The sequence below is a fragment of the Panthera leo genome, chromosome A1, assembly GCF_018350215.1.
Source record: "Panthera leo isolate Ple1 chromosome A1, P.leo_Ple1_pat1.1, whole genome shotgun sequence".
NCBI lineage: Eukaryota > Metazoa > Chordata > Mammalia > Carnivora > Felidae > Panthera > Panthera leo.
Genome location: NC_056679.1, coordinates 5,620,242 through 5,647,848, shown reverse-complemented (window position 1 = coordinate 5,647,848; position 27,607 = coordinate 5,620,242). Strand labels below are relative to the sequence as shown.

Here is a 27,607-nt window from a genome sequence, read left to right as displayed (position 1 = left end):
CCCACAGAATGGAAGCCAAGAAATGGTTTTTGTTTTTAAAAAGAAAAAAAAAAATAACCCACCTAAATATGCAACTGCTAAAAAACGCAGCTGTTGCACTCCTGGACATTTATCCCAGAGAAACGAGGACGTACGTTCACATAAAAGCCTGTAAACAAATGTTTTCCAGAGCTTTATTCATAATGGCCCCAAGCTGGAAACCCAGATATCCTTCAGCAGGTGAATGGTTGAACAAAGCGTGGTACGGCCATGGCCACGAGATACTACTCAGCGAGAAAGAGGAAGAAACCATTGCTAATAATGCAAGAACCCGGATGAGTCCCCAGAGAATGATGCTAAGTGAAAAAAGGGAGCTTTTTTTTTGTCCCAAGAGTTACACATGATAGGGCTCATTTATATAACATTCTTGAAATGGCAAAATTACGGAAATAGAGGACGGATTGGTGGCTGCCAGGAGCTGAGGAGAGGGTAGAAGGTAGATATGACCATAAAAAGACAACAGGAGGATCCTGGTGCTGATGAAGATGTTTCCTATTTTCACTGCATCGATGTCAGTTTCCTGGCCGTGACACCGCTGTATAGTTTTGCGAGATGTCACCTTTGGAGGAAAGTGAGCAAAGGCTACCGGGGGGAGGGGCAGGGGGGAGGGGGGCGCTCTCTGTATTATTTCTTACGACCACACGTGAAACTGCAATTATCCCCAAATAAAACGTTTAAACAAACAAAACAATGTATGCACGGCCTTTTATTTTGTGTTTCTTTGCAGTGGGAAGAAACGTGGCCTCCCTGAGCTCCTTGAAAGGGGGTGGGAGACTGTCATCCGTCTCCTGGAGCCGTGCTCCTCCCCCCCGGGAGAGGCTGTCCACCACAGGCAGAGCCGTCTGACCTCATTAGCAGAGCAGGCGAAGTCAGATTTGAATGACAGCCCCAGCACATATGGAAACCATTACCTCATTCCACGACTTGCAATGAGGTAGTGAGGTTTCCCTTATACAAGGCTGAGCGCCGTGGTCCAGTCGGAGAGCCCATGAAAAGGTCAGGTCAGAGTCACGGGGCTGCTAGGAACAGATAAATTAGCAGGGCACCTGGCTGACCCAGAGAGGCCTCGGTGAAAGGCTGGGCGGTGGGTTGAGAAGCCCCGGGTGTAATGGAGTGAGGAATAGTCTAGGCTCTGTGTATTTCCTGATCGGGGCGTTTGGGAAAGGACAAGGCAAAACAACTCCGTGGTGAAGCACCAAGCTGGTCGGGAAGATGCTGCTTTCCAGGAGTAAAGTTCTGTTAAGGTTCTACTTCTACCCACTGGACCATGCCATCTCCCTGCTCAAAATCAAACGCTAAATGCAAAACCCTGGCTTCCTCTCACACCCAATCCCCCACTAGGCTCCCCCTCCCCCCCTCCGCTCCAGCCACATGGCCTTTCTCGCGATTCCGGGAACACTAACTAGTTTCCCACATCAGGGTCTTTGCACTTGGCTGGCTGTCTGGGATGTTCTTCCCACGGTGGGTGGCTCTCTCCGTAGAGCGGCTTGCTGTATAACCTCCCCGCCTCCTCGCTCTCCAAATCTGTACCTTGGTTTAGTTTGCTTTATCTCACTTTTCACCACAGAGTTTGTGTTTCCTTTCTGTTCCCCACCAGAAGGTACGTTCTAGGAGGGTCAGTTCGATGTTTTTCATTCACGGTTATATGCCCAGCACCAAAAACAGTGCCGAGTACAAGGAAGATACTCAAGGGCTATACGTGGAAGGATTGAAGAAATGAAGGGATGGCAAGCCCACGGGGCCCTTCGTCTTCCTCCTTCCAAAGGCCGAGCAAGCACATCCTCGTCCTGGAGGAAGGGAGGAGCTGGTGTGACCTCCCAGGGTCTCATCACACGGAGCTTCTTTGTGAAGAAGAGAGTTTCCAGGGCCACAGGACTCCCAAGCCTACCTTCTAACTTCGCCAAAGAAGGGCCGACCCTTCTCAGGCAGGCGTACACATTGGCTAAGGGTTGCTTTCTTGTGCAATGGAAACCGTGCACTTCAGCGCAGGTCCAAAGTTCACCCTCCCATGAAGCCTGAAAACAATGGCCTTCATTTAAGGGTGTTAAATTAATTAAACAAGGAAGCCCTCAGACCGATGCAGTTTTAATGCCACGGTGGCGCACATAGGCGAACCAAAATCCAAGCTTGTAAATACCTCATGGTTATGAAACTGACGCCTAAGGACAACCAATCACAAACCTGACCAGGCTTTAAGCGATAGCCAATCAATAATCTTCATTTGCTGTTGCCTTTTCTTTATGAAATCTCTCCCTGAGCTCCTTCCTCCTAGCAGAGAGCTCCTAGCCACTTCTGGTCTGTTGCTTCTGATTCTATTTGATTGTTGCTCATGCAACAATCTTGCAATTCTTAACTTGCCTCAGTTTATCTTGCAACAAGGGGCAAGTATGTGAATGTGGCAAAGGAAGGAAGAAAAGAACGTGGGAGGGTGAAAAGAGTATTTATACAAAGGCAACGATTATTTTTAAAGTGCTTGATGCTTATGGATAATAACTGCAGAGAAACAGCACAGGGTGCTGGAGAGAAGCAGAGGAAAATTTAAACCAGGATTAAGGACAGTTTGTGAACAACGAAGCCTATTGGGCTGACATACAATTTCCTGAGAGTAAAGTTAGCTCTACCATGAAACTATTGAAAATATGATTTGACAGAGCATCTACTACAGGAAGGGGAGACATGGGCGTAATGACTTAATAGTATTTTAATCAATTAAATTCCTTGAATGTGAGCTTGCCTTTATATGTAAAATGAAGCAAATTTGCCTATTTGAGCTTAAGAAGATTTGGGTCAAGTCTGAAACCACCGAGAACGCTCACAAATGTTATTTTCTTTTCAAATAGCAAACTTTCTAGTAGGTCTATTAAGCTGCAAATTAATTACAATAAAAATAACTGTTCCTGTACCCTTGTTTCTCTTCCAGCACCTCTCCAAGGCACGGGTCTGGGCAATAAACATCTGACTTTACAAATTCAAATAAGAACCCAAACAATTCGAATTTGGCCATAGTGCCCCCTTGACTCAATTGTTGAAGTAACAAAAGATAAGCTTCACTCCCGATTAACCTCCTAAACACTAATTAAAGATAATGAGGGATCAAGGTGCCTGGCATAGCCTGACCTCTGTGTTCCCCCCAGAGTTCACAGGAGTCTGATGGCCCATACAGGTGCCTGCATTGTACTGTCTCCTTGGGAAAATGCACGGCCCGATTGGTGGGGAATAATAATAAACTCTCTTTATGAGAATTACACAGAGGAAAATTTGCAGATCTCAGCCTAGGGGATTTGTTTATAGGACTTCAGACCAGGGGTGAGTCACTCAAAGTTCGGCCCAGCCCATGGAGAGAGTTACAGGCCTTCAACAAATTACCTTTTACACTGTAACACTCGATTCATGTTTTTGAGCTGCTTCAAGTCCATTCTGGAACAAGGTCGGGGTGTGCGCAAGGAAGATGTTATGAAGGGGTGAATGAACCCACGATCGCCAGTACTCTGGAATCCAGCCATGCCACAACCAACATTTGGAAGTATTTTCCTGTTTCTTCCACCTCCTCCCACATGGAGAACATAGTATTATCAGTTAAGTCCTAGGTAGACTCAAAGCCCCCGAAAAAAGTCATTTGAGCTCCCTTTCCTTTCCCAACGGACGTGTCGGAACTAGGAGGTAGCATGGGGTCTAACGCTTCCTCTCCGTGTGTGGCTGCCATATCTTACCATTTGTGAGTCAAGGCCTTTTCCCAGCTCTGTGTGCAGAAGTGCTGGGGCCCAGGGTCTTCTCTCTCAAGGCAGAGACGGCATCTAAGTCACAGGACACCGCAGGACAGGCGGTCAACATTGCCCTCTGAGGCTGAGGCCCACACTTAGCCAGGGCTGGACGTGCAGGGGCTTCCACTGGGCCCTCCTCGGTCACTAACCTGTGTCAGGTCTCCATCAACCAGCTGAGTTGCTTTGGATTTGGAACTAGAATCCCATTTTCCATAATCCTGTATGGACACTAACAACTTTGTTTCCTGTGGCCCAAGTAGTCAGGCTAAGTATCTTAAAGTAGTTCTTGAAAAAAATGTCTGCTTCATCAAAAAAAAAAAAAAAAAAAAATTAACCCATACTCTTCAGCAGGAAGTGACTGCAAACAGTGGGTTTTCAAATCAGCCATTTGAGAACAAGTGTGCAAAAATTGTTCAAGTTGAGGCCACACCTGCAGAACAATTCTGTGTGGAACAAGCAGGAACCATACCACAGCTGCCTTTTAAAAAACTTTTGAGCTGATCGTTAAGGTAAACAGAAAAGGAAAATGAACATTTAGTTATCTGGTGCCATTTGACGGCTGTCCAGATTGACAACCAGACCTACGGCCTGGGCTGCAGAGAGCTGGGAAATACGACCCCCCGACTCCACTTGGCCGGTGGCCACGGATGGGCTTGGCAATCCGTCAAATCCTCTCTGGTCTCTTCTTTAAAGAAGGGTCTTCAAGGCGAACACGGGGAGTGAGGCAGCACCATGCAAACTTTGCCAGGGTCTTCTTTTATTACTTTTAAAGCAGGGTTTACTGATAAGCACACGGACAGACAATGCACAAGGGGCTCTCCAGAGGTCAGGTCCTCGGCTTCTTCCAGGCAGAAGAGCTGCGAAACCTGCCTGGTGTTCCTGGCAAACCCTTTCTTTTCAAATTTCAAAATAAGATGGCTGTCCACAGCACGGCTTGCTCACGTTTTCCAGTTTGGAGAAGAGTTCTCACTGAAAAGGCTCACCGGGATCCCACAGCGCGAGGCTGTTCTGACAGGTCTGGCCGATTACCTTACTCTTGGTTCCTACCAGTCTGTGGAAAGATTCATTGCAGCTGATGTTGGGATAGCATTAGGAAAGATGTGGTAGAAAATAAAACAGGTGGGGCACAGGGCAGGGAGAACACATTTTCCTTTTCTTTCCCAATGGAAAAAAACCTTGGGTTATGGATTTAAAGAACGAATGGGATGTTTGCAATTAATCGCTCACATCTTATTACTTGACCTGTCTCCGGGTCATCCGTAAAAATTATGAAACAGCAAATAAAAACCACAGTTGACCTCCAGTGTTAGACGGTACACTTCCAGAATGGATACAGAGTACAGGAGAATGCGAAAATCTAAGAGAAACACGCGTCTCTGCTCTGGAAGTGATGTAATTTCTCTGAGATAAAGAATGACCGTCTTTAGGAGGTGAGTGAATCCCCTAAAAATCTAATGCAAAATTGACATGTAGAGAGACAAGACATGCTTTCATCAGATTCTCAGAGGCCCGTAATGTATGTATGTATGTAAGTTGCATGTAACGTCCCCACCAACATCCTTTTCTTTCCTCCCTTGTTGAGGAGCACTCCTGCATTCCTACATGGATGGATGCTGGTAATCCAGACCTCAAGCATCCACCACGGCATTTCCCTGACTGTAGGGATTGGTGCAGGATGGCCCCTTCCAGAAAAACAGAAACTCGTGAACTGTTTGTCAGGGGCAAACTCTCCTTTCAATGGTTGTGAACAAGGTTCATGTGGGATGATCTCCCTGTGATCATGTCAGGGGCCGGAGCAGACTTAGTATGAAGTATTAGAGCAAAGTGGAAAGACTCTGGGTCCTGGTGACATTCCTGGCCAGGGATCCATCAGCCATGACTGCCCTCCAGTGGGATGTTCAAATTGTACCAGCCGGGACTTCTCAAGACCTGGAAGGTGGTTTGAACGGGGGCCTCTGTCATTTGCAACTGGAGGCAGTCTCTACTGATACAAGATTTCTTGTTCCAAAACAATGACAAGCCACTGGCCCAAGGACAGACTTTGAGGAACCAAGAATGTATGCCTGGGAGAGCGACAGGGAGAGTAAGTTGAAAAAGTATGAAGAGGAGGAGATGGGACTTGGCTATTTATTCTTGGCCTCGTGACCCTGAGGTACACCTAGCAGTTATTTTTGCATATAGTTATTGTTTTGGGATATAGGTATAGTTTTTGGATATAATTCATAACAGTAATCTAGGTTTTACCATTTTGTCTATTCTTGTAATCAGCATAAATTATTTATAACTGTTACGTCATATGAACGTAGAACGTGTATGTCATATGAACATGGGACATAATGTCATATGAACGTATAACATGTATGTTATGTGACCATGTAATATATATGTTCTATGAACGTGTAACATATGTGTTACATGAATAGCTACCCATTAGGCTTTATGTGAGAAACTGCATTCTTCACATTAGGAGAGTCATGAAGTCCCCAGGGCTGGAGGTCAGCCCAAGGGGGCATTACCCTACGTTTGCATATTTGGTTGCTTACTGCTTAGGTGTCAAGCAGGTAGTAACCTACAATTTTTCTCTCTCCTCAGAAAGGGTGTGAAACCACTGTAAGAAAACCTTCCTATAACGTAAATCGTTTTAGAGCAGGGGATTAAATAGGCATGTCCTGGTACAACCTTGCATGACAGAGACATTCTGGAGTCATCTACACTTGCTTTTGCATGGGCAAACTGTAGAGATCTTGGTGAAGAAAGGCCAAGTGATTCTGTTTAATATTCGCCACTCATGAGATCTCAGCCTACAGCTATATCTAAATTTTTTTGGATGTTTGTTTATTTTTGAGAGAGAGAGAGAGCACAAGCAGGGGAGGAGCAGGGAGAGAGGGAGATACAGAATCCGAAACAGGCTCCAGGCTCTGAGCTGTCAGCACTGAGCTTGACGCGGGGCTGGAACCCACGAACCGTGAGATCATGACCTGAGCCGAAGTCGGATGCTTAACCGACTGAGCCACCCAGGCGCCCCTCATTCTACAGCTATTTCTAATTAGTGAGGCTTTTAATGGCTCCCTGTGGCTTATAGAATAAAACCCCAGCCTCATCATAGGTCATGTAATTTGGCCCCTACCTACTTATCCAACCTAAACTTTCACCACCACGTGGACTCCTGGCCCATCACACTAACGTTTTCATTGTGCCCGGAGAACTCTGCAGAGTTTTTCTCTACAGCCAAAATCCCCTTCCCCTGCTTTGCCCCCTGCTAACAAATTCTAACTTGCACTGGGCTCTCTCGGTCTCTCCAATACCCTCTTAAAACACTTTTCACACTGTATTCCCATTCTCTACCTGCCCATCTGACATCATCACTTTACTCTTTTCCTGTTTCTTCATCACCTAGCATGATCTCTGGCAAAACGCACGGCTCAATACGTGCTCTTGCCTGGATTAGCATCACCACAAAGGATGACAATATTGGCATCTCTGAGTGAGCGAACGTGTACGAGAAACCGGGTGTGGAAAGTTACCAGAAGCTGCACTTTTATCCAGGCTGACCCCTGAAGACTAGAAGGAGGTTCTATCAAAGAAGATTCTGAGAAGACAAGGTTCCGTCAGAGAAATCTGCTCTTATAACGTGACCTTCAACAACAGGATATACCCACTCACAGACATTAAAAAAAGCCATGAAACTACTTGTCGGCATTTTTGTGCAAAATGTTTGGAAGAGATTGGATGTGAATGGGTAATGGCTTATAGAAGGAAAAAATGAGAGGTGCCATCATGTCCTGTCCTGCTCACAGATGGGTGGACACAGTCTGGGGAGAACAAATGACAAAAATCGACTATAAATTCAATGATCAGGTTTTTCTTTTGTTGTAACTTCATTTTTGTTGTTCTTGTAAATGGTAGATGTTCTTTTGTTGTTGCAAATGGTAGCAGATGAGACGTGCTGTGCGCGCACACACACACACACACACACACACACACACACGATATACACACGTGAATGGCAGCACAGAAAATCAAGGCGATAAACAGAAGGTCCATCTCAGAGCCTACGCAGCATTTCTAATGATGTCATACGTTGGACATGTTCCAACAGAGCTATAAAAGAACTAAAGTCAGAAAACGGGAGATCTATGCGCGGTTTAAGTATAAGCTGGCGTGTTCGAGAAAGAAATTAATGCAAGGAATCCAGCAGTGACAGAACAATGAAGTAAACTTGGTGGAATGGTGTGGTTATGTCCTCGGAGAATACCACATAAAAAGGAAGAAGAAGAAAAAGTCACCTAAGGAACAATAAGAACCGAGCATCTGAAGTACATAAATGAGGATGTCTGCTGGGCTTAATGGAAAAAAAGTCCCTGAAGATCCTCAGGAAAATTCTTTATCCAGAATGAGACACAGTGCACTCTTCCCCTAGACATTCCTCAACAAAAGAGAACACATACAAATCAATGGTTGTCGAGGCTATGCATGTATTTTCATTTCCACGTACCGAAGAAACTAACGTGAAAAGCTTTGAGGAACAGTAGCAACGTGGTCTTCAGCCGGTTGACCCAGGCCCGTGTGGTCTGTGGACACAAAGGAGCAGGGGCCGAAATGGAGCAGAAACCTGTGGCTGCAGCATTTCTCTGGGTTATGGAACAAAAAGCTCACTTGGGTTTTACTTCCGGAAGCCAACATGTCTCCAACGCTCCCGCATAGAGATGATCTGTAGACGTCCGGTCAAAGAATACAACCAATTTGTCCAGTAACATGGTAGGGAGCAGCTCACTCACAATCCCGTCCGACACCCCTGTGCTCTGAGCGCTCTAAGTGTCTTTGATCTTCTGCACCTGGTGAGAGACGCTGTGTCACCTGGGAAGCAGGCAAAGGGCTCTGTCTCCAGCCTGTGGCAACTTGGCTATGTCTTCAGTTTTCAACAGACGTGTGAGCGTGGACAATGGGCATGTCCACATGTGACAAAATGGGCATGTCTACATGTGACAAAAGCGCCTTCAGCAAGTTCCTGCCCTCGGGTCTTTTCAGAAAAGCAAATGCTTTCTGAACAGGTAGGATATATAGCCAGGATGACAAAAGGTCTGGGTGACATACCAATGTTTTAATGAACAAAACAACCATGGGGGCCATCTGGGTGGCTCAGTCGGTTGAGCGTCCAACTCGATTTCGGCTCTGGTCCCAGCTCAGGGTTCATGACACAGAGCTCCCAGTCGGGCTCTGCACTATCAGTGTGGAGCCTGCTTGGGATCTTTTTTTTTCTCTCAAAATGAATAAATAACTTAAAAAAAAATAAAAATAAACAACTATCAATCTAGAAATACCTAGACTATCTAACATTTTTTCCATCTGGAATCTTAACTATTTGTGACAAACTGGAAAAAAGAAATGTGCAGCAGAATTGAAAATTTTTTATTTCAGTGGTGATGAAAGGTTATATTTATCAATGAATTAAATGAGTGCATGTAAAACTCTTGCTTAAATTATATTTTTTAATTTAAATACCAAAAAAAATTTAAGCCATTCATTTTATATGCCTCAACTAGATATGTAAGTGATATTAAAATAGTTATGCGTGTTTTACTTTCTCTAAAGTGTATATTCTTTAAAAAAAATTTTTTTTACATTTATTTATTTTTGAGAAACAGAGTGAGACAAAGTGTGAGTGGGGGAGGGGCAGAGAGAGAAGGAAACACAGAATCTGAAGCAGGCTCCAGGCTCTGAACTGTCAGCACAGAGCCCAATACGGGGCTTGAACCCACAAACTGTGAGATCCTGACCTGAGCTGAAGTCGGACGCTCAACCAACTGAGTCACCCAGGTGCCCCCCTAAAGTGTATATTCTTACCAAAGCCTTCAAATTTTTTGAACATATGCTTTTGGACATTGTGACTCAATTGAAATACAGGGATAATAAGTGCTTTTAAGGTTATAGTACTGTTTACTACCCTTCAACCACTAGCATATAAGTTGCATTCTCTATACATTGAATATTTGTAAAAACATTTAAAATAAGAACGTGGGGTGCCTGGGTGGCTCAGTCAGTTGAGTGTCTGATGCTTGGTTTCGGCTCAGGTCATGATCTCACGATTCTTGAGTTCAAGCCCTGCACCAGGCTCTGCACTGACAATGCAGGAGACTGCTTGGGTTTCTCTCTCTCTCTCTCTCTCTCTCTCTCTCTCTCTCTCTGTTTTCCCCTCCCCTGCTTGTGCTCTCTCTCTCTCAAAAAGAAATGTAAAAAAAAATTAAGAATATAAAATAAAAACCTATAAATATTTCATGTAAGACACACCAGACCTTAATATTAAACGCTGCAAATGTTTTCAAATTAACTTGCTTCTATAAAGATCTCAGATTAAAGTTTCTTACATTCAGTCTTATAAACAGGTCACGTATTAGAAAGGTTGTAACTGTATATTGGTATTTTTAAAAAAGCATTATGTGTCCATTATGGCTAAAACAATACTGGCAATTAGCCTGTTCTGTCCCAAGTTCATTGCTTGACCATATTCTTGTCTGCATAAGTCAGTCGCGTAACAAGAGAACAATCACTTTATCAGATGAGGCTAGTTTAGAGAAGTGTAGTGCTTATGTAAACCATCAGTAGCCTCTTTATATGATATACGTATATAAGAAATGTAGGCAAACATATTATTGACATAAATTATTTCTATATTATTTATGCTTATATTTAATATTTATAAAAATGATTACACAATTATTTAATAATATATTTATATATTACTTATATTACTTTACATATTAAGCAAATATATCATGACATTAAATATAATCAAGAACAACAAAAAAAGGAAACATAGCCTGAGATTCCCATGGTTAACTGTGAATGGCAACTACTCTTTGTACATCAGGGCTTTTCTCAATAGAACCCAAAAGAAAGTAGACAAAAAAAATAAGATAAGACATCTGTCCTCCATAAAACTTATTTTAAATTTCTGTCATTTTAAAAATCTTCTCACCGTTACTACTAATTGGCCTTAAAACAAATGTGTTAATTTTAACTGTTACAATAAATTCATACCAAAATACTTTCTTATTTTTTTACTTTCACTTTTACATATATATATTATATATATATTATTTATCTGTATTTTATATACTATTTTACATTTACATATCTTATGTATGTATATATATATTTGTTCTACTGTGGCTTTAAAATGGCATGGCGATCGTGTATTTCCCAATATCGAGTCACGCATTTCTCTTGCTTGAGCCATTTCCATGGCTCCTGCTGGCTGAAATCCTGGTCCGTTATCGTTCCCTGCAAATCTCTCTGCTGCCTCTTAGGTGACTTTGCCCTGAATTTTACAGGCCCCGGCCAGACCACCAACACTCTGCACCGTCTGGGATGCTGCTTCCCCAGATCTTCGTTGGGTTGGCTGTGTGTTTTATTTAGGTCTCTAAGTGACATCTTGAGAGACTTTCCTGACGCGTAAACCCATTCATTCCCCGTGACAATCTGTTCCACGTTCCTCACACCAGTCACTCCTGAATCTCGAGTTTATTCGCTGTTTGTTCGCTGCGTGTGACCCTCACTGGGATGTAAGCTCTAACACGGTGGGGACCTGTCTGTTTCATCCTATGCCACACCCTGGCCTGGCACGTCCTCGGTTTTCAATAAATGTCTGTTGCATGATGAGTAAGTGACTTGCCCCGTATTAAGCCAATCAGTGATTCTATTTGCTATGAAGCCAACGTGTTTACTCATTAGCAAGTGTGAATTCCCAATTACCACCACCTAAGGTGCCTTGAGCCGATCCTAATTGCTAGGGCAAGAGAATAAACACTGAATAACCGTATTATCACTGCCTTGTTAGGGAAGACATAATTGCAACTAACTGGATGGCTAAACCACCAAGGCTCTTAAATAAGCAGTCATTGCCGTGTCCTGGCCTCCAGAAGGATTTACTCTTCTGTTCACTAGCAGAGACACATCCATTCCCCCCCCTGCTTTTATTACTAGAGAAATCTCTCCAAAAGTTCAACACATCTATTGCTAAATGCAACAATTCCCACGACGATGATCATCTCTGAGCGATAACTTTTACAAATTCTGAGTCGTCTACTACAAGGTCAGTGATGTCACAGTCACCTAATGACCTGGTGACCAAATGGCCCTTAAGTGGCTTTCCAGGTTCCAGGCACAGAGATGCCAAACTACTGTGCCGTACAACAAGGACCACACCTGGGACTTGGGTGTGCATGTTCAGAGTAGCGTCGGGTGCAAAAATGAAAGAAAGAAAAGAAAGAAAAGAAAGAAAGAAAAGAAAGAAAGAAAGAAAGAAAGAAAGAAAAGAGAGAAAGAAAGAAAAGAAAGAAAGAAAAGAAAGAAAGAAAGAAAGAAAGAAAGAAAGAAAGAAAGAAAGAAAAATTAAAAAAAAAAAAAAAGTCCAGCACTGCCCCTTGAATTCTTTTTTCCTCTAGAAGTCTGATACATCCAGGGGATTCAACAATTCTCTTAAATGTACTACAAAAGCAACTCTGCATCTGTACTTTTGGGGCCAGAAGGTCTCTTCTTCTTTCCTCAGTCTCCCAAAGGAGTCAGGACGGGCCCATTGAGAAAGGAGCAGAGGAATCTGGCTATTCCTGGATCATGTTTAAATTGTAACTCGATTTCAGAATGGGTGTTTGCGGTCATCTGTTTTCTGCTGGCTGGAATGCTTTACCATCACAGTTGGAGGTAGGGAGGAAGAGGGAGTCAAACTAAAAAGCAGACACTCACTGATAATGAAGTAGAGAAGTGATTAGCCAAGATCTTCTAAAAACCTCCTGAAGAACTAATCTCTGCTTGGAATGTGAAATATCACTATTCAAATGATAAGACCTACACCATGAAAAAAATTTTTTTTTCTTTAAATTTACCTCCTGTTTCTATTGTTCAAATGGGTTAAATAAAACTGACTTGCAAAAAAAAAAAAAAAAAAGGATTAGAATATTTTGTCCTGCTTTACAGGGGATGTGATGAACCACCAGCACTATTTACTGAACGTTAACTTCTCGAGTAAAAATGATTTTTGAAAAGAGGACATTAAACTAACTTAAGTCGCGGTCGGAAAAATAAATTTTCTTAACTCATCCTGGAACTAGATTCTGGGGACGTGTTCCTAGCAAACCATGGACTGACACTAACCTGCCTCCGTATCCATCAACTCACTCCCTGCAACACAGGGAGACAAGGGTTTCTTCGTCCTCTTGCACAAATCGCATAAAGATTCTGCAACACTTTGACTACAGTGGCTCAGCTGCTGCGCCCATTTCTAGCACAGCTAACGTGCCACTTAAAGGGAACAAGAAGTCCTTTTCTTGCTTCATAACAAATGACAAAAGGTATTTATGAAAGTTTTCTTAAATTATTGAACACCTGTCCATAACAACAACAACAGCAGCAGCAACAACAACAACAACAACAAAGGCACTTGGGAGTTCCCGTCCGTAAAATAACAGAGAACCAATTATTTTTAGTTGACACAGGCAGCTTAGGCATTAGGTAAATGCTAATTAGGTGTTTTACTTCCTTACGAGTTGAGTTTCCTCATCCTCTCTTTCCTGTGCCCAGGATGCAGTCACCAGAAATCCCCATTTGGGTAATCCAGTGAGCCTTTCTGTAATTTCCTGGACCTTTTACTCCCTTTGTTCTAGAATGCATTTCCTCACCTGTGCTATTTGTCAGCAAGGCTGCAGATTTCACCGGCCTTGCCTGGGGGTGCAGTGGACTCTCTGATTGTTCTGAGCAGCTCTCCCTGTTGTCTCAACTGACACGTTTGCTGCTTCAGGCCTTGCCCAGGGTTCTTCCCTACACAGGATTAAATCCACCCAACTGATTTCTTTTATAGACCATCCTCGTCTCCATTAAGGTGATTCTGGCTGGAAATCACCTTCCTCAATAAGGCTTCTCTTTTCTGAATCGGATCACAACAGCTGACAGCTTTTGTGAACTCCTCTGTTTTTATTTGCTCTGATGTGGACAGACTGGCTTCCGTATTCCTTTAGAGGAGGGCGGTCTCCATGTCTGTTCCATGTTCCTTCTGCATTTAGGGATGGAAAAGGCGCCAGCATTCAACTATTATTTTCTAGCTTCCTTGGAGCGCAGACTTTGACCTTCCCCCCAAAACCCTCCCCAAGGCCTCTGGCCTCCGATCGATCGGATGCCTGCTCCCAGGCGGCCACCCCTCCTGCTCTCTGGGGGCTCCACTGCTTTCCGGGCACTCCGAATGAGATGTAATTAGAAATGGATGCACTTGGGTGGCTCTCAAAACCTTGGCTTTGTGGAAGGAGGCCTGGAGTCGAAGATGAGGGTCTGGTCTCTGACTCTGCTTGGGTGACACTGGTGCGTGGTGGGAAGGCGACCCCATCTCCTTGAGGCTGGGCCACCTCTTCGGATAGGAGCAAACTCATTTCCAGCATGTGGTGACAACCGTCGTGAGAAAAAGAAAATGGGGCAGACGTTCTGTTAAGCCCATGGCATGAAAAACAAGGAAGGGCAGGGGGCTTCTGGAGACAAAAAGAAACTTGAAAACACAGCAACCTAAGGTTACCTGGGTCCCTTGCCTCGACCCTCATACAAACCTAACAAATCCCCAAAAAGGGAGGCCTGGCAGGATCCAGAAAATCTGTTTGTGGACGGGGTATCAACCGATACCAACGGTAGCGTTAATTTCTTAGATGTGATAACAGGCGTTGGAGTTACAGTGTTTATAGGTAACAGCATAAGCAAGTATAAACGTATTAACGATAATACACGTGAAAATGTATGGTGTGATATTTAGAGCTGCATCGTGAAGTAAGGGTGAGATGTGATATCTAGGACTTGCTTTGTATGCGTCAGAGAAACAAAAATGGGGCCCAAAAGGAGCTAGATGAAGCGGTGTCGGCAAAATCTTGGTAAGCGCTCAATCTGGGCAGCGAGAACTGGGTGGGGGGTTCTTTGCACTAATTGCCGTATATGTTGAATATCTGAATAACTGAAAACACTTTCAAAACGAATGCGTTAGAGGTGGCCCAAGCTGACATTATCATAGTGGCGAGAAATCAGGGACAACTCAGTGATGTCAGAGTGTGTCTGGAGGCAGAAACGTTTGTCCTCAGGGCTGCGGGTCCCTCCAGGACAAGGGTCTGCTTCATTTGTCCCTGAGCGCCCAGAGCTCCACCCAGTGTGGACATCCTTGCCTAAAACCAGCCAACAGAGAAGGCCCACGGGGCCTACGATCTAACAATTGCACCACTAGGAACTTATCTAAAGGATACGGGAGTGCTGAATCAAAGGGGTGCACACACCCCAATGTTTATGGCAGCGCTTTCAACAATAGCCAAATTATGGAAAGAGCCTAAATGTCCATCAACTGATGAATAAAGATGTGGTCTAGATACACGAAGGAATACTACTCGGCGATGAAAAAGAATGGCACCTTGCCATTTGCAAGAACATGGATGGAACTGGAGGGTATTATGCTGAGCAAAATAAGTCAGAGGAAGACAGATATCACGTGATTTCACTCATGTGGAATCTGAGAAACTTAACAGATGAACCTATGGGAAGGGAAGGGGAAATCAGATACAAACAGAGAGGGAGGCAAACCATAAGAGACTCTCAAACACAGAGAACAAACTGAGGGTTGATGCAGAGGGGGGAGGGGAACGTGGCTGATGGGCACTGAGGAGGGCACTTGTTGGGATGAGCACTGGGTGTTGCATGTAAGCGATGACTCGCGGGACTCTACTCCTGAGGCCAAGGCTACACTGTATGTTAACGAACCTGAGAATAAAGAACAGAAGAGAGAAGAAAAGAAAAGAAAGGGCCACAGGCAGCACGGGCTGCAGAGGAGCGTGACCAAACTTGGGGAGGGGAAGCTTGGGAGGGCAAGGGGAGGCAGGAGGCTAAGACCCACGCCGGTAAAAAGAGGGAGAGGAGGCGGAAATCAGTGTATGTCCCTGTCCTGCACTCAGTTGGACAGCTAATAGGGAAGGTTCTAGACCAGGGAGCGGCAGGAAACAGTCTTGGCTCCGCGGAGGCTGGAGTGAGCCGGGCAGGCACCACAGCAGGGGGACCGGTCAGGGGGACAGGGCACCAAAGGCACCACTGGCCTCGGAAACAGGGGATTGGCCCAGGTGGCGGAGTGGTGGTCTGTTTACAAGCCCCGGAGCCCGGCCGCGCGTGACAGCAAAGAGGGGACGGGATGACGCAGAGAGGGTATCTGAGGTCTTGCGGCAACTCGTCCTCGATGGGGGCAGGGAACTCTGAGGGATGGGCTGGTTCTCAGGGGAGACGGCCAGTTCAGGCGCAGACGTGCTGCGGACAGACAGTCTGGGTTTGGGACACAGCCTGGCTGGGAGCACCCCTCTTCTTTGCAAAGTAGAGTCAGTAAAAGCAGAAATGCAAGGCTGACTCGGGAGGGAAACCGTCAGGGTTGTGAACTCTCTCCCCCTCCCGGTGTCCTTGACCCAAAACTCATGGTGGCTTGCTCACACAGCTCTGCTGCGCCTGGGGCTCAGCTGGAGCCCTGCCCTCTGCCCCAGCCTGGTGGGGGGTTGGGAGGAAGGGCGGCGTACCCCGAATCCGCAAGCCAGAGAATCTGCTGGACTCACACTCTAAGAGCTCTGAAAAAAAACCCACATGTGTTAAAATGGCCAGTGAAACTTTGTTATTCAGCTTCTACGTTAGGAGGCAACATGGGTATTAACACTTTTTGAACGTCTCCATATGCTATAGATTTAATCTGTATTATTTCATTTAAACCTCAAAGTAACTTTATGATGAGAAAGCTAAAGTTCAGAGAAGTTATTAACCCAGCCAAGGTCACACAGCTAAGTGAGGGGGGGGGGACTTAGAGCCCAACTCAGGTCTGTCTATCTCTGTGCGCTACTCTTTCCTCTGCTTCATGACACAGTGATGGAAAAAATGCAGCTGGAAGTGAAAGAAATCTTAACCAGGTGTTGGAAGCAGACATTTGCCACCTGGCCTGGAGAGGTTTGCTAAAATGATGCCATAATTTCCTATCCTTTTAGCTAATAAAAAACTAATAGATACTTTAGGGAGAGGAAAAGTGTGGGAAAGGGAAACAAAGGGAAGACAGAGTCAGGTGCTGCCGGCAGCCAATACTAGGAGGAAAAAACATTTTTCCTAAAATGACATAAAGTCTATATTGGGGAAATAATATACAATCAAGCTGGTGTATCTCACATTTTGAGGCTCGCTTACACTCACTTTTGACTCAGCAGCTGTACAATTTTGACTGGGAGGTGTATTTACACCAAACAGCTTTTAAATATTATTTTACACATCAAAGGATTTCTGTCTAGAGCTCGAAGTGGATATTGATTTATTTTTTTTAATGTTTGTTATTTTTGAGACAGAGAGAGGATGCAAGCGGGAGAGGGGCAGAGAGAGGGGGGGACAGAGGATCCGAAGCAGTGAGATCTGATAGCAGTGCGCCCAGTGCGGGACTTGAACTCGCGAACACGAGATCGTGACCTGAGCTGAAGGAAGACACTCAACCAACTAAGCTACCCAGGCGCCCCATGGAGTAGATATTTTTTGAATTGAGTACTCACCTCAAAATGTATTGGGGAGTTTTTGTTTTTTCATATGGTTGGTTTTTAAAAGAGCACCAGGTGAACGATGGCTGGAGGAATAAACTTTGGTGTGTTTGAAAATCTTGCTGATGTGTTTCAGGCTCCGGCCTCTATTTTTCCACTGATAACATTCCATTAGGATTCCCAGATGGCTGGCTTGGCCCAGCGCCCCGCCTATCTGCCTAGAGGTAGCCCTTGATGAAACGGAAGCTGTGTGAGCACAGGCTGTGGCACCCACACACGGGAGTGAATCACGTTTCCCTCCTGAATTCCCAAGAGGCAGACAGGCTGTCTAGATTACCCTGGGTGTGCTGGCTCAGCCCCGGGGTCACAGCGCCCATGTATCAGCATTCACGAGGACATAAAACCAAACAAGAGACTCAGTGATCGCTCACCATGAGGCAAAGACCAGTCACCGGCTACCTTCACCAGGGCACAGAGTGAAGTATATTTCAGGGAAGCACTTAAGTGAAAGAGAATCCCACCGACTTGCTGGGGGAAGCCAAGGGCAGCAACCAGAACTCCTTGACCTTGAAACTGGAGAAAGTCGGCACAGGGCCTTATCCTACCCCCTCCCACCAACTGTGATGCAGAGAAAGAAGTTGTACAACAAAAGGGTCTCCTTGTTGTTTATTCAGATTAAATAACTGGAAAACTGGATATTTTCACCAAATATATTCCCCTTTCTTCTTGACTGCCCTCATACTGAAAACATCAGAACACCCCCTACCTTGTACCAAGAAAGAAAAACAAGGTAAGGGGGAAAAAGGTTTGTCCCCCGTACGTGACATCTTAGGCATTTTGAACAATTCTATTTGTAATGGTAAGTGGCCACTAGAAGATTTTCTTCCACCAGAGAAAAACAAAAACCGCGTGAGTTACACTTCAGGAATAAAGAGAGAGAAAATACTACCAAAACACTGAAAGAAGGAATTCTTCCCTGTAGCTCATTTATTTTCCTTTTTATTCCCTGTAGCAAAGTCCCGAAATGCATAACAGACCCTGCACACCGAACAGGGGGGGTGATATCTTGGTAAAGATTTCTGGGGAAGATGGTTTGGGGAAAAGTATTCTTAACAATGCAAATATTAACAAGCGTCTGGTATTTGGGAGGTATGCAAACAATACGTCAAGAAAAATGTTTCATCGGGGAAGGACAAAACAAAATCAAGACACTTCTGCTCACCACTGTAGGCATTTTCTTACTGCCCTGCACTTTCTGGATATCTCATTCTCAGATGTCATCTTTTTATCAGCCTGTTTTCTCTAAGTCATGAGGACAGGTTTAATTATGCATCAACGACACAGGTTCATTTCAGAAGTCAAGATTTACTAATGCAGGAGTGTGGAAGCATGCTAATGACATTTTCATGTTTACCAAGAGTGTGAAGTTTGGGGCTTCGACAAGATCAGTCAAACAGTAAGTTAAAAGTATTTTATTGAATGGCTAAAGAGCACAGAGGGACACAGAATCCCTAGCTACCGTTTCAAAATTATACTTGCAAATTTGGCACAAGAGGGCTTCTCAAGATTAATGCATAAACATTTTTGCTCCATTTCTTGTGAGTTACATTCCTGAGGAAAACTGCTACGATATTTGCCAGCGACTTGGACCTGGCTTTTATGACTTGGCAGGATGTCCTGAAGAGGCCCTAGGGAAGGCGTTCCGAGCTCTCCCGTGGTTAGGGGTGTTGAGGACACCTGGCGAGCAGGATGGGCTGGGGGCTGTCATCCGCGCATGCATAGGCTAATGTCCTACGTGTGACTCTGTTAGCTCCATTCTTAAGCCATGAGATAAAAGCGCCCCTCACTAAGGGCCGAGTGGCCACCTACGTCTCTCTCAGCATCTCTCTGGGGCCACGTTCCACATAAGCCCACACAACAGGGACTGGGAGGTCCGCACGGATAGCGCAGGCTCACTCTCCCCGCCCAACCATCAACTCGCAGGGCTTTCACATTTCCAGGCGGTCAACAAATATTTACAGAGCTTCTACGACGCGCCAGACTAACAGCCAAAGACAGATGCACCAGTGAAGTGAAATATTAGATGGGGGGCGGGGGATGAGAAACGGGGATGTGAGAAGAGTACTCAGGATCTCTCAACGACGGCGTCTCTAAGTCTTTACAAGGAAGGGCCGAGCGGAAGAAACCTCCCCCACCCCTTCCCGGGCTGACCCGCCCCCACGCCTCCCTGCACCAGAGGTGCACAGGAATCCAGGCAGGTGTGAAAGGAGCAAACAAAGGCGATGAACGAAAAGTTGTGAGACCAGGCAGGACAAAATCAGAACAGCCCGTAGCCACTATCTAGTTTGCAAATGGACCACCCAGAAAATCTGGGAGCAATTAGGAGGGAGGAAAAACAAATGGTGGTGGGTCAGGGGCGGGGGTGGGGGGTGGTCTGAGGATGATGGGAGGCGGGGCATCCCCGAATGATCTTCTGCTAGGAACACAAAAGTGAGGCAACACACCGAGACGAGAGCCCAAGGGAACCGGAGCCACGGAGCGGGGGTGCACACTCACGTTCTTGCGCAATCACTCCAGCCACACAATTGTCACGTTTACAGAGTGATCAGAAAACAGACTTGAAGGTGCAGAAGGTAGGAAGCCCCATTTAAACTCTAATTACTTTCGGACACTCATTTGAACCTTGAGAAGTGCATTTTGAACAGGACACGTGAATTTTAACAATGACATTCTTTTTATGAACCGTAAGGAGGGATGGGCTCACAGCCCGCATCCGCCTTCAACATCACAGCTCTCCAGCCAAACTAAAGACCAGCAGCGGGGACACTGTGCTCCTGCCACGGGTCAGGCGACCTGCCGTGTGGTCCGCATTGTTTCGTTAAGTCCCAACCCACCTTCTCCCAAATAATGGTCTTCGGTTACAGACGAAGAGACCATCTCACTATGTAAAATATCTTGTCCAAGGTCACGCGGCTAAGCAGCAAACAGCTGAGCCAGAATTCACACGCAGGCTCCAGATCTCCGTGGGATGCACACGGGCACACAACCCTACCAGTGCCTCTGCACGGGCTGCTCCCTCTGCTGGAAACACACACTCAGTATTTCCATCTGCCCGCCTCCTCCAAGCCCTGTTTCCCATCCCATCTCCAACGTGAAGCCCTTCATCTCCCACGCCAGATGACCTCCCGGGTTGTCGCCTCCTCTGAACGCCCTCCAGGCTACCGACCCCATGTCCAGGCCTGTTTTAACCTCACGGGCCAGAACGAGACCCCGGCCCCACGTTGGATCAAACACGGTGAAGCGCATTCTTATGCCACGTCGGGCGCAAGGTGTTCCTGTCAAATGCTGCAGAAGGGTTTTTAGAATTTTGCTTTGAAATTCTCATTTTACTTAGAAATTACCTATGATCTCTCAGCAGTCACTGGGTATATGCGAGCATGCTTGGGATCTAGAAGGCCCTGTGAGTTGTTTTCAAAGACGCTAAAACTCAGCATGCGTATTACATCTAACAGTTATTAAGACTGATCTGCCTTTTGTAGAGTTTTAAACCCTTATTAATTTCAATTTGCCGAGGCTTCTCCCTATTTTTAGAGCCTAGGAACGTTTTTGTTTTTTTTTTTTCCAGGTCTCAAAGAATTTTGTAGGCCCTTGAAAATCTAGTAGGTGCTAAGCACTGGACCTAAAGTATCTAACGGACAGAGCAGGCCTTAGCCATGTGCTGCCGTGTGTAACCCTTCTATACAGATCTGCTTCAAGCCCGGCCGCTGTCCCCACCCAGTCATGGCTTTCAGCTTATTGAAGACAGGGATTTTTGTCTTGTTGACAGATTATTTTTTACAGCGACTGGCACAGCTGCCATATAATGAATGCCAATGGCCTCACTTGTTAAAAAAAATGTCATGAACAAACACAAAAACCACAACTTGAACTACACGCTCTACAACTCCTTCCCTGAAGTATCTGAAGTTATTTGAAGTTATATTCCTAATAGTTCTCAAACTCTGGGTTAAAAAAGAAAATGCTTTTGTCTTCATTGCTTTGGAAGATGGTAGGATCGAACAGAATTGAAACATTAAGACACACAGTAGGAATCTCTAGACGTCTTCAGCTTGCAGATTTCGGTTTTCCTGGCAGTGAGCTACAGATTTCCTTAAACCCACGTATAGGAGAGTGGTACTCCGAGTTTTCCAGACATTCCATATGTCTAAGACAGCAATACTAAGTTGTTCTTGGGTCCAGGTCAGCTTCCTTTGGTAGTACGCGGGCTTTAACTAAATGCAATCTAATAACACTGTGACGTACAGGATTAATCAAAAGCTGTTCACACGCCCAACTTTTAGGTACGGGAAAGAGGAGGCCGATGTCCCACGGGAAATAAGGAGAGGGAACGATAGCATTTGTTCCTGTGAACTCGCCCATACGTCACATGATACTTTCTCAACACCAGTAGAAAATCACAATTCGGTAAAAGCACAACGAAAGGCCCCAGGTACACTTGCCATGAACCGTAACAAGATTTACATGAAAAACACACATTATTCGGCATGCAAACCTTCATGGTAGATACTCATCATTGAGAATAATAATTGGGCCTAACATCAAAAGGCCTAGCTTTGGTAACAAGACTGAAACAGGCCTTTTCCACCTTGGGATAGTATCGCTGCTATTTCTGTTTTCTGCACGTGGGCTGTTTTGGCCACGCCCAGACCCCGTGAAAACCCCCAGCTTTACCTGGGGACAGGCCGCATCTCACGTGGCCACTGAGAAAATGCGATTTAAATCTGCCTGTGACTATATTCTTCGAGAATCCCCAAAACGGCTCAAACTGAGCATGCCATGCTCTCATGGAAAACGGAGGAGAGGAAAAGCAAGGTGGGATGGAAAAGCAGGGAGCAGGGCTGGGAGAACTGGCGCCCCCCACGCTCTTGGCCGGCGCTGGCCCACCTCTTCCCGTTACTGTCCCGAAGCATCGCTTTCCCCATCACTCTGGCCTTCGTTTCCAGCTCCTGCACCTCCTCCAGCAACGTTTTCTTGCAGGTATGCTTGGCCCTGCGTCGGAAGGAAAAGACAAAAAGCGCATGACATAGGAACTTTATACAGCGTTAAAGCCTGGCTGCTCCCTTTTGGGGCCACATCTGGATGCCCTTGGACGCCGAGGCTGCAGCTCCGGACGTCGTGGAACAGTCACAGTCCCGGTGCGTGGCCGGGGCTCCACTTTCATACACCGGGAAGCATCCCAAGTTCCCCAGAACACACTTGGACCGTGAGCCTCAGAAGTTAGCCCACATCCGCCAAGGAACACTGCCTGCTGCTGAAAGCCCGAGAATCTGGCTGAGGGCCCAGCCTTTCAGACCAAGGACCGGGGTCCGTGGATATTCACGGGTCCATCTCCAAAGGGTTTCACTGCAGAACCTAAGAACCCAGAAGATGCTTTAAATCCTTACCCTAGTGGATGTATGCGGATCCCTTAGCCCTGGCCCCTACTGGGATCACAGACCCCGGGTGAGTAGTTTGTTCTCTTTTTAGCGTCAAAAGAGCCACTGTCACAGCAGGAATGGGATGTATGTATGTATGTATGTATGTTTATTTAATTTGAGAGATAGAGACAGAGTGTGAGCGGCGGGTGTCAGGGGGTAGAGGGTGGGGCGGGGGGCAGAGAGAGGCACACACAGAATCCAAAGCAGGCTCCAGACTCTGAGCTGTCAGCACAGAGCCCGACGTGGGGTTTGAACTCATGGACCGTGAGATCATGACTATGAGCTGAAGTCAGATGCTTAACCGACTGAGCCACCCAGGCCACCCAGGTGCCCCGGGAATGGGGTTTATAATGCTGGAATTCATGCTCTTCAAGCCAAACTCTGGACCTGAAATTTAGGGTCAATACAAATATCCAGGCACAGCTTTTCCACTGTTCTCTTGCAGAGACTTACCCTCAGGGCCCATCTATGTGGGTCTCCGTGGCGTAAAGCAACTGATGTAGCAACGGAAATAAGCTGGCCTCTGCACCACAGTTTAAACCTCAGCCTAGTCAGGTCACCCCCCTCGAACTGCAGGAAGAACCGCCTGCCCTCTTTTTCTGATTAAACTAAGAATACCTTACAACATTCAAACAAGCAGCTGATCTCAGGATCTTCCTGAAATTGAGACTAAACACAGAGCTACTGGTTGGAAACGGTACCGCTGAAGGAAAAGGCCATTTGACTAGACACAGGTATGAAACCGGGGGGGGGGGGGGTACAACTAAAAAGAAAAAGGGCTCATTGCTTAGCAATATAGGGCAGGTTTCTGTATTACAAAAAGCTTTTCATTAGTTTCAGTGTAAACAGATGTGGAGACCCTGCTAAGTGCCAGGACTCAAAGACAGACCAAGAACAAAAACGGAGCATCTCTGCAAGGAAGAGAAAACAGCGTAACGGGAACATTCTGAAGACGCAAGCTGTTGCAGTGAAATCGCATTCTTCCTCCCACCCTCCACCTTCAAGGGAAGAAGTCTGTTAAGATAACGCCCAGTCATCCCCTAACACTCCAAGTTAATCTATAATGGAGTATTAGTCCTAAGACACTGTGTATGTGCCTGTCATTCCTTTTCCCCAAAGTAAACAAGAGAACTTAGCCACACAGGTTTTAACACATAATACCTTAATTACATCAAGCCGAGTCCCGGGACTCAGTAGTGATAACATACTGCAGTTCAAAGCAGAGACTGTGGAATTTTAATTTAAACAAGAAATGAGAAAACGTTTAGCGTTTTGCCGGAGACAGTAAAAAAAGAATGTTGAAATTTGCACTGTTCATTATTATTGAATATGCTGGGCCCCCAACTTGAACTTTTATCTCATGGGCTCACGGGGCTAGGATGATAGGGAGACAACTAAGGGGCAAGCCCCGCTCCGCTAGGATTCACCCCAGATATACAGGTCCCCAAATACACAGAGAACACATCTGCGGGTCCTGGGGGATGAACATGTGCTCTGTTTCAGGATGGTCCTCAATCCACCCCTCCCCTCCTTCCTCCCTCCTTCTCCCAACACAGAGCAATCAGGGCTCATCAACCTCTGTAACAGCCCTCGGAGTTATCTTCTGGGCTGGGGGACAAGGGTGCCACCAAGAAGTAGGCTAGGAACAGGGAGGCTGGGCCAGTGGGCTGGAAATCTACACCTTAGGCCAAGGGAAAACGAATCTGACCCACTACATTGAAACTGCCAGTTTTGGCTCATTCACAAAATCATTTCAGGGTGAAATGATCTGAGTATCCTAATGCCCCCAGACACTGGGCATGTTTTTAATGGATGAAACTCATCGGTGTCCAAGAATTACTCAGCAAGTTTTCAGTATTTCCACGAGCCTAGCTCATGGGACTTGACCACTATTTGAGAACACCGTATGGCAACGCTCGGGGATGATTCCGTGAGTCTTTCTGCGTGTGGCACTGGGGTAGAAGTGATGGTAGCAACGCAAAACTGCTTTTTCAAGGGCCTTTACCTCATTCATAAATTCTTCGTTAGATGAATGGCTCTCCTCCCCCTGTCAAAGTTCACATGTGAAAAGCCGGCCTTTAAGCATCAGCCACTGGCATGCGAGTTCGGTCTCACCAGGCACCGGGGTGTGGCTTGTTCTGAGTCACAGCTGTGACACAGTGAGCCCCACTGTCCCCCAACGGCTGGCCCGCTGTGGTCTGGGGCTGCTCCATCCAACCCCGCACCAAAAGACCAGATGATCCCACGAGGGGTAGCGTGGGTTGCTTAGCCACTGTCAGAGCGTGAGAGTCGGCTGGGAGCCTCCAGATACGGCTATGGGTATCTCCACGTATTCGGGGGTTTTTAACACAAATAGATCGACGTAGCATCTTGACCTTTTCATCTTTCTGTTTCTGAAACTTTGTTCCTTGACTCCCTCCTCTGCATGGAAAAGCAGCAAGTCAAGGAGATGTTCGATTCCACTAAATGTGGATGAAAATGTAAATACAATTTGGTTCACAAAAACTTAGTTTAGTTGGTTTTTTTTTTTTTGAAATCAAGACTCATTTGTATACAGAAATTTCTTATTACTTTTTATTTCCATTTAACTGCCTATCTGGGATTATAATAAGGAAATGAAATCATTCTGGAATTGCTGAACGTATTGTGTGCTGACTGGTAAAGTATAAGAGATACGGTTAGATAAAAGGAGACGGGTTCCTGTGCCCAGTGGCCTTGAGCTTTATATTATTTCTACAAAGCAACTAACGAATTTCTCCTAAATGAGAATGAGTGCATGGCAGCTTACCTAAGAATGTGGTCATGGGTAAACATTTTGGAAGCGTGTAAGCTCAAGTGTATTAAAATAGTTCTGGGCAATTTAAACTTCATGCTTCTAATAAAAATACTCATTAGCCAGGTATCACATATAATCAGTCAATTATTTTAGTAAAAGATGTGTTAGTTCGGTCCCTGATGAAAATTATGGTTAATAGGATAACAGAGGAGGTACTTTATGGCATCCAAATCTGACTTAAGATAGTCTCACGGATCTTCGACCAGAAAGCTGACAGACTTCATGGAAAAAATGACTGAATTACCTCATGCTGGTTTTCTTTCTTTCTTTCTTTTTTTTTTTTTTTCCTGACTCTGAAACAGTCTAGGTCCTGAAATGGGAGAGGGGGACTGGGCAGGCTAAGGGGGGAAAATGTAGAAAGAGCAGCTCACTTCCCTCAACACTCATAGAAATACATGCAAAAAGGTGGGCCTGCCTCCTGCTGGGATTTAAAAGCTCTTTCAAAAGAGAGTCAACCTCCAACATTCAAGACAAAACAAAAAGTCCAGTAAGATTGGGCCAAGGCAAGATGAGAGAGTCATCCCGTGAGAGACTCTGACAGGCCCCACAGGCTCTTCCGAGCCTGTGGTAATTTTTGGTTTGGTAATTCCGATTCACTTCACTCAAAACTCTCCTTGGAAGCCCAAGGACAGTCACAGCACATCGTGTCTCAATGAATAGTTGACACCCGGAACCCAGTGAAGGGAGGTTGTGGACAAGCAGGGTTCGTGTGTTTGCTCAGTGTGCAGGAAGGAAAACCGGAACACGTCCCGGGAGTTAAAGCTCAGAAAGAGAAATCACAGTGCGACTGACTCATAGTAGGCTTTCTCTTCCCAGAGAAGCCTCTGAATTTACGGGACAACATCGATGTCAGGGCGGGAGTGTAAACATGGGCCCCGTGATCATGGGAGGATTCCCAAGTAAACTTGTGAAATTCTTGTTTTTTGAGGACAGAGGTGACTGTACTTTAGACGTGAAATGTGTACTACAAATTGAGCATATTCTTTGGGCAAATACTGCAGGTGAGAGCCAAGGTACACACCCTCCCTGGTTTCTCCAAACAGAAAGGGACAAAAGTACATTTCTGTAAGTGTCCCTGCACTTTGGTAGCGGCCCTCCCGGCTCAGCCCAAAGCCGAGGTGCCGTCTGCTCCTGGGAAGGGCTGTTTTCTGGGCCCCTACTGGGCAGGAGGTAGCAGGTGGGACAATGCCTGGGGTCTGTCTGCCTCTGTTGGCCCCCCACCAGCCTCCTCACCACAGAGCACGGCCCCTGCTCCTACCTGGCTGGCAAGCTTCTTGGAAATGAAGTGACTTTTGCTCTTTCCCTCCGGTGGAGCTGGAGGCAGTGTCCTTTGATTTATTCTTGCTAAAATGTAAATGGCACTAATTTTACAGTGCCAGGGGAAACCAAAAACAAGTCCCGCTTGAAGGAATAATTTGCTTCCTTGGTGACCGGTAACTTTTACTCAGAATGGATTGGAAAAGACGAGGAGGTAGAGAACACTGTCATCGGCCAACACTCTTCGAAATGGTAGAAAGATACTTTTGCTAAAGTCTCACTTGGCAAATACAGTCTCAATAACACGTTTTTTCATGGCATTAATCTAGATAGTTGAATTAAAATAGGCTGAGATTAATTTATAATTGCATCACTATTCTCAATCAGTATAAATTGTAAAGTGATCTAATGTAACCAACGTCATGCTGTATTTACCTAAAACTAACCCAACTGTCATGTGAAATTGAAGAAATTTAGCAAGGTAAAATGGTATGCCACAATTGGGCTTTGTGCTATAAGAACAAATAACAGAACATTTTCTCTCAGTGCATTTATTAGATTAAGAAAACATCTTTCCTGGCTATAATTTCATTTCCAAAGATTCTAGTTCAGTTATTTACAAAACACGGGTTTAGTAGATAAAAGGAAAGTAGTGGTAAATCAAGCCATTTAATAAATTAGAAT

General features: G+C 45.5%; 1 protein-coding gene across 13 annotated transcripts in view; it reads right to left on the bottom strand.

Annotated features, from left to right (window-relative positions):
* Positions 1–27,607, bottom strand: part of LOC122217186 (phospholipid-transporting ATPase IB) — a 609,544-nt gene that overhangs the window by 37,691 nt on the left and 544,246 nt on the right. For all 13 annotated transcript variants that reach the window (XM_042934232.1, XM_042934582.1, XM_042934301.1 and 10 more), the window contains one exon: positions 22,298–22,402. In XM_042934232.1, the coding sequence (XP_042790166.1) occupies positions 22,298–22,402 (105 nt within the window). The remainder of the gene's footprint in view (positions 1–22,297; positions 22,403–27,607) is intronic.